This window comes from Hydra vulgaris, chromosome 01, assembly GCF_038396675.1.
Source record: "Hydra vulgaris chromosome 01, alternate assembly HydraT2T_AEP".
NCBI classification, from domain to species: Eukaryota; Metazoa; Cnidaria; class Hydrozoa; order Anthoathecata; family Hydridae; genus Hydra; species Hydra vulgaris.
Window position 1 is genome coordinate 20,936,433 of NC_088920.1, and position 8,568 is coordinate 20,945,000.

The window sequence follows — 8,568 nt, forward strand, 5'->3', positions numbered from 1 at the left end:
ATTTTTCTCTGACTGACCCCTTTTCGATTGTTGACAAGTCTCGTTAATTCGGCTTTCTTTTCTTTAGTCCAGGATGTCGGACGACCAGGGTGCTTTCTATCAGAAAACGATTGAACAGTTTCAAGTCTTTTTAGGTTATCATATATTGTACTTCGAGCAAATCCTTCCTTTTCAAAATGATTTACGATTTTTTTTTTTTTTATATTAGGTTTATTTACAAAAACATTTTTAGTCGCTTTCGAAAAGAGAATCTTTTCGAAAGCGACTAAAAATGTTTTTAGTCGCTTTCGAAAATGTTTTTAATGTTTTTTATGTTTTTACGTTCAGCTGCATTTAACCTCATTTTAAATAATTGTGTTTCAAATAACAAAGTTTATATTTTATAGAACGTTTATGCCTACGCATAAAACCACAAAAACTAATTATTATGCTCAAATAATGAAATTAGGATTTGTCCGATAATTTTCGCATCACCCGTTATGTGAAATGTTTTAGCAGAACAATATCTCTTCAGAAAAGATATTCTTCTAATAAAGTATTTCACATTTATCAATGCTTTCATTTATATAATACTATATAATATATAAATAATATTATATAATTGTGTTATATATTTACAAGTTCATTAATATAATATTAAGTTATAAGAAAAGATTTCAGTTAAATCCTGTCTTATAACATAATCGTTCAGTTAAAGCACTATCAAAGTTATTATTTTAATAAATGATGTTATCACTTAAAACTCATCAGTGCAAATTGTAACGGGAATTTATTTATTGTCACATAATATAAGTGATAATAGACAGAAGACATAAAAAAAACCTGAAGTACAGAGAAAATAAATCTATCTGTACAGTAAAACTGGGTGAGTAGAAACAATTTTCAACTTTGGTTTGAAGTTTTGCATATTTGCAGTTGTTCTAGATAAACAACTTTTTGCCCAATCAAATGTCTCTGTTAGACCTATTTCTTTATGGTTATTAAACTTTTTAATTTTAACTTATTTTAAAGAAAAAAATTAAAACACGGTGTTTCTAGTCACCCCGCAAATTGGGGTGAATAGTGCATCAATTTCATGTTTTTTTTATTGAAACGAAACGGGGGTTGTCCATAATCAGAAATTTTTGATCAGTTTGTTTTTTCAGATATGGAAGAGCAAATGTCAGTACCCAATCTTCAAAGCAAAAGGAATCAAACCAGCTAGACTTTCTTCCATTGTACCTGGCGTTTTTTGGCCCACCCTCTGTACAGCTTTGGAACAAGTGCATTGCCTGTACACAACGTAAGGGGGTAAAATAGTGCCATCAGCAGTGGCTGCAAACATTACAGACGTAGATGCCTTTGATAAGGTATCACTCACTTATTTCAACTTAACTTACTCACTTTCTTTAAAATGTTACTGAAAAAAGCTGCATTCAAACAAGGCGATCCAGTCTCAACACTCAAAGATCGCAAAAATAAGAACAACAAAAGTTTCAAAAGACACAGCAAGGTACTCTCTGATGAAACAGAAAGAATGATGGTGCATGCGTTCCACTCACTTGGTGCCTAGTGTTGTGGTTAAACCCAAAATGAGCTCATTTGTAACTGACTACCTTGAACGTGAAGATAAATTGCACTTGATCAAAAATGGAAAGCCTTGGCTCCAAATATTCAATTTTAAAATCAGGTTGGACTGAGCACGATAAGTTTATTGAACAGCTGAAAGAAATATCTTTATCCAAAATTGAGCAAATTGGTGATATTATAGTACTAGATGGGCATACCACTCACATGAGTTTGAAAGCATTGTTACTGTGCAAAAAATACAAAATAATCTCGATTTGTCTCGTAGAGCATTCTTCACATTTGCTAAAACCATTGGATAGAAGTGTCTATTGCCATTTCAAACAAGCGCGGAAGTAAAAACTTTTCTAGAATTACAAAGACTCAAAATGTAAGAATTTAGGTAAACAAAATTTTCCACCGTTGCTCAAACTGCTGTATGGGAGTAGTATATGTTTTATATGTTTACATGCAATCGCTTGCTTTCCTTACACTGCCTTACTTCCACTAAACAAAAACAGCATAAATCATAAGGCATTAGCAATCACACAAACGTTTAATCCATTATCATCATTTCTAACAGCAGCACCAGTAAAATCCTCCTCAGTCACTGCATTATCATCATCAACCGCCGTCGCAGCGCCTACTCCATCTACACGCCAGTTATCATCTCTACTAACTACACCAGATTTAAGTTTTAATAGCAATCAAGCACGTGTTGACTCAACACGTGTCTAATTGCTATTAAAACTTGAAGCTGGCGTAGTTGGTAAAGATGATAACTGGCGTGATTAGTTGATAAAGATGATAACTGGTCATTACTGTAATCTTGAAAAAAGAAGAGCAATTTCATTTTCATGTTTTAGTGTTTATACAAATCAAACGTGTTTTACTCGAGCAAAATTGGTTTTAATAATATTTTATTATTATAATTATTTTAGATAAAAGAAAATAAATTAATCATATTTTGTTTCAATTGTTATTTTGTATTATTTTAATTTTATTCAACGTTCTCAATTACAAGACCTAAAAGATAAAATAATTAATTCCTTTATGGTTATAACTTTTAAGCATTAAAATGGCATTAAGGCTGCGACACAGTGGTCAAAAGCTTGCTTTAGAAGCAAGAGTTCCAGTGTTTGAAGCGAGCTGTGGACATATTTCGCGCCATTGTTAAGGTAGGAGACGTAAACTTTCTAGATAAACGCTCTTCCGCGGTGCTCTGTTTAAATGCCCTAAGTTTTTATTAGGGAAACCTAAATCAAAATAAATAAATAAATAAAACTTTAAGTAAACTTATCTCAGTTTAATTCCGCGAATTTTTGAAAAACATTTTATTTTTTTTGAAAATCAAAAAAACGTCTGCCCATTACTGGTTAAACTATTTCTAATAGTCTATTTGATACTTTTCCAAAATTAATAACATTCGTATACCTGGTTTCAATGAAAAACAATAGGATTATTGCTTAACAAAATATATTTCTGCTTTACTTATTTCCTAACTTTAACACTTACTTCAACACTTAAGTCTATCTACTCTTCGTGACATAAAAGATATTGACATTAGATCTTTAATTTGGCCGGTTACATTAAACAGTCTAATTCTGAGTAAAACGTATTGGTGATTATCTTGAATTTTTTTAAACTTTGTTTACTAAGAATACAGTCAAAATGTTTCGAATTATTTAAAATATTGTTGAAATCAAGTAATGCAAGTTAATATGTATAAAAAGCTATACCAACGCCATTCTAGCGTCTGGCCTGGCAACCAAGGCCAGACGGCTAGAATGGCATTGGTATAGCTTTTTATAAGGCTAGTATGACAAACCAACCAAGTTTTGATCGTTTTTGCCCCCTTCTCCTTTCCTTTACTACGAAATCGTAACACTTTAGTAGCAAGTCTCGTTGGAGCCTTCATAAAACATTAACCCTCCCCATCCCCTTACAGCGTGACGTAATATATTGACGACCCCTAAATTCAAAAAAAGTTCTCAAAATCTCCGATATGCCGAATAGAGATAAATAGTTTGAGTCACTTTTTTCCGACTATAAAAAGGTTCTAATTTGACGACTGAAGGTACAATAAAACCCTTTTTGCCGAATAATGGTGTATATAATGGTCTTTTAATGAAGGTGGCTGTCACACTCCCTACATACCCACTTCGTGCCAGCCTTTCTGGCAACACGGAACAGCGGTAACCACCCAAAGTGCTGTTTATGTAACTATTTCCTATTGCCTTCCTCAAGGATGACGCTTTTATGGTTATAATACGAGAACAAAGAATATTAAGTCCAACACATTTATCATTGCGACAAATTATTCATTAGAATGGTTTCTTTTAAAGTTGAGAACTATTAAGCTCATTTTTTTCTTTCTCGAACTTTATATATTTTTTTCAAATATTGTTTTATTATTATTATATTAGTAACTATTTTTTTACATTTTTTTTTAATGTTATTTTTCAAAGGTCATTAAAAGTTTGTCGTTTGACGTTTATAAACAACATTAAAAAAAAACTTTGAAAGAGAGAAATATTATTGTATAAGTAATATTAAACTAAGGATGAAATATTGCGGAAATTTACAAACGTTTATAGTTTAGTAAACTAATTAAACAGCATAATCAAGGTAAATAAGTTTTAAGTACACAATACTTGTGTAAAATATTTTAAATCTAATTTTTATTAATAATTTTATAAATTATTTATAGGTATATAATAAATTATTTGTAAACAATTTATAAATAACTTACTTAAAAATTTTTAAAAATAAATTACTTGTAAATTTTTAAAAATAAATTACTTTTAAATAGAGACTGTTAAAGAATCATTGTTTAAATAATATTACTAATATTATTATTTATACTATTCTAACAATGTAAATCTATAATAGTCTTAATTTAAAGACAGATTTAAAAAAAAATTGTTTCTTAAATTTATTAATGATTATAAAAATTATAACAATTAATTTGTTTAAAATTGTTTTGGTATTCTTTTAGTTTTTAAATTCATAAATATAGTCGTTAGTGGTAAATGTTTAGTATTCATATTATTACTGCTAACATTATAATAATAACAGCATCAATAACAATATTGATAACAATGATCATAACAATAACAGCAGCAACAACAACGATAAAAATAATAAAATATACTTGTAAGAATAGTAAAATAACAATACTAGTAGTATTTATTAACAAATAGTTTTTTATTAACAATTTTTTTATTAACTATTTATTTAAAATTACTAGTATTTAGTAACAATACTAGTAGTAGTATTTGTATAAATAATAACAGTAATAACAATGATAACTGATTTTTTTATTAATAATAATATAAAAATAAACATTTAGAGTATAGTGTTGTAAAAAAAGAACATATTTATTATTAATTAGAGTAATTAAAATGTTAAAAATAATTGGTATGAATTTATTCTGGCAAAAAACATGAGCAGCAAAAAGTTGGCAACTCAATTATCTGCTGCTGTTTCTGCAGTTATTATTCCAACTTTTTTAAATTCAGATTCAGAGGTATATATTTAGCTTAATTGAGTTTTTATTATATGTTTCGATGTTTTTGTTTCAATTTAACTAACAAGCAGTTAAAAAAGATTGCAAAGTTTTATTTACTATTTAAAAAAGTTTAAATACAGTTTTAAATGGTGTTATATTTTCAAAATGGTTCCACAGTGGTGTTTGATTATGATATAAAGAATAATTATTTAACAGAAGCCATTATTGATGTATGAGAATTTAAGTTTATAATGCCAATTGTTAATCAACATTTAAAATATTTGTTGTAAAAATAAACATATGTTACTATGCAATTTATGAAGAGCAATTGAGAGTAAGTATAAACAATGGATTATTCAGTGGATTGACTACTTTTTTTTATTCAAAACAAATAACTCAAAAAGTAGATATTAATCTGCCACACATGAGTGATGTAAAACTGCTAATATATTTTTACCCATCTGATAAAGATTATCAATGTTTTGGCCTATAGCAATATTGTAGTAATTTTGATTTTTGTTAATTTTCTTTTCAGTCAGCCTACCTTTGCCACCAAGTGACTTTTTATCTTCAAGATCATTTTTGTTGGTACATTTTTTTGAAGTTTCATAGTCTAGTGCCCATACGTTTCCGGACATAACCTACACATTCACCTTTTTTAACTGTCTGTCCTGGATAGAGATTAGCTGCAAGTATTGCTGGATACAAGGAAGATTCACCATCACCAATGTATCAAAGATATCTTAATTTTCTTCCCTCAATGTAGAACTGAACACATTCATCAATACCCTTTGCCTCCAATGATCCAGCTGATCCTTTGTAATTTTTTGAGCAGACAGGATTGTCTTTAAACATCATATCTTTTGATGAACCTTTGTGTGGATTTAATACTCACAAGATTTGCACTTCTTAGAAAGTCTGCAATAATCTATACATTTTTCATTTGTTTTGGTAATTATGGTAACAAGTTTATTGAGTGATGAGCATCCTCTCTTTTGCCAAGCTCCTTCCCCTGAAATGTCCTCATCGACTACTATATGATCATTATAATTTTTTTCAAACTTATTATTCTTACTTCTTTAACTGCAGCATTCATTCTAGCTTCGGCAATGTAATTGTGAGAGTTAGCAATTTCTTCACTTAAAGAGTTAAAAGAAGATTTGTTTATAGGATCAGGCATATTCATTAAACCAAAGAATTTTTAAACTAGAGTATCTTTTACCTATTTCTCTAAAAGCTAATATAATTCTTAAATTAATGTCAAAACTTTTCAGAACGGCTGAAACTGGTTTGCTTATAGTTTTATTATAATAAAACATTTGCTCCTATTGGCAAGATGCACAGGAAATAAATATACAGTGTGATAAAACATTTTTAAGTTTAGCATCATGGTTATAAGTCACATTTGCGGAACATTTTAGACAGCAGCCAATAACAGTTATTATTTCTTCTAAAATGTTTGTGTTTATAAAAATATGGCAGTTATTGACTGATCATCATAAGCAGAAAAATTATTTTTATTTACAAAATCATTATTTATAATATCTACAGAAGATTTACAACTAGAACTGGATGACAATATGTTCATTTTTGTTGCTGAGCTACATTTGAATTGTAATTCTTGTAAATTAGATTTTCTTCAGCTGCAATGTTTGATGATTTATGTTGGTTTTCTCTGAAGAGTCTACGTTTATTGCTATACTTTATTTCTTTTATCTTTGTTTTCCATTATTTTAGTAATTATTTAACCAAGGTATGAACTAAGGTAAGAACACAGAAAATTAGCCAAAGATAGATGTGGTTGTTGTCTAGTAAATAGATATATAGCAAAGAAATGCATTAAAAACCATGTAACTTACTGCACCAAAAGCATTTATTATTTAACAAAAAGTAGTTTTAGAGTAGCAGTCACCACGCAGTTTTTTTCTGAATTTTAATGGTATTTTGTAAGATGACTTGCGTTTTAGCTACATAAAAATGAAACAATCCCTTGCTGTGGAAAAATTTAAAAAATAGCCTAAACTGCATGATTAAAAACTGGTTTTTAATAGGGTTAGCTTTATTTTTATATAAAACTAACTCGAAATTTGTAATCTACGATAATTATTTACTTTAAAACTTTGAAATTGAAAAAATGATTTTTTTGATTTTTAATAGTGGTCTACCACCTTAAGGGAACTAGTAATGACTTGTTATACTGAATGATTATGATTTTGCTGATCATAACTTTTGTAAAACTGGTGAGCTAAATTAAGTAAATTTTTTTTATATCTGTACTCATTTTTTATAAATTGAATTATTAAGTTGGTACTAATTGTTTTATGAATTTTGAAGTTAAGATAAAGTCACATTGATATAATCAAAAACAAAAAAAAATAAAATGAAATATATAAAATCAGTAACACTAGTTAATGACATGTTTTCTAGATTTGCGTAGTTCAAAAAGAAGCAAAGAAACAAGAAGTTTTTTTATTTTAGCGTCTGCAGTGTTTTTATTTTGCACAAAATTTTAACTAATGAAAATCATCATAAAATGATAAAAAAATTTTATATATAAAATTTTGCTATTCTTCTTAAATTTGTTTATAATTTATATTTTTCTAATAGAGTGAAAATGAATGTGGTGATATATATGAAGAGTTAGTGTTTCATCCAGTTTTAAACAAGGGTAAGTTCAAATTTTTAAAAATTTTTTTAGTCAATTTTGACTAGTCAGCTTTAAAGCTTTATGCTAATGATATGATATTATACAGTTTATACTGGGATATAGGTTCAGCCTTAGCTGATTTGTTGTTTTAGATGGAGTTATACTCCTGCCAGAAACAGGACCAAGTAGTCTAAAGTAATAAGACTTAGCTTAATGCTTAAGATGCTAAGGACTATGTTTAAGTCAAGTATTCTTTAATAATTTTCCTGACTATAAATGACTATGAATATAAAAATTATTTTGTATTACCAAGTTGTTGTGATATATATTTTACAAATATGTATAGTCTTTGGAATAACTTTTTAACTTAAGAATTCCTATTTATCTTGTGGGTTATCAGATGCCTAAATATAACAGTTTTGCTTTTTCACATCATCATCCACGCCATTTCACGTCATCAAGTTGAAAATGAGCTTCATTGCTGACAATGATTTTGAAGCAAAATCAGAATCAACTTCCAGTTGCTTATGAATCCAATCACTGAATATTTAACTCTTGTGATGGATAGTCTGTTTTAAGAAGTTCTTGAGAAACCAAGTTCCTTTTTAAAAAACCATCTTATTAAAGTTGCAGTTAAGCCAAGTTGCCGACGTCCAACCAACTTTTTCACATAGCTGTTGACTTTATCAACAATTTCATGTGACAAAGGTTGAAAAAAAATTAAATTTTTGAAAAATTACTCTGAACGCCATTTTTCTGACAAAATAACAAGGTCTCAATTATAAAATTTAACAAAACTTTTCTGACTAAAAAAACAAGATTCAATTTGTAAAAATTTTGACAACTTGTTTTTATTTTAAAGCTT

At 28.4% G+C, this 8,568-nt stretch overlaps 1 protein-coding gene across 1 annotated transcript in view; it reads left to right on the top strand.

The window, feature by feature from the left end:
• The first annotated feature begins 4,937 nt into the window (after positions 1 to 4,937).
• Positions 4,938 to 8,568, top strand: part of LOC136074206 (uncharacterized) — an 18,712-nt gene continuing 15,081 nt past the window's right edge. The window contains exons 1-2 of the mRNA XM_065786510.1: positions 4,938 to 5,074; positions 7,664 to 7,724. Coding sequence (XP_065642582.1) covers positions 4,991 to 5,074; positions 7,664 to 7,724 — 145 coding nt within the window. The 5' untranslated portion in view covers positions 4,938 to 4,990. The remainder of the gene's footprint in view (positions 5,075 to 7,663; positions 7,725 to 8,568) is intronic.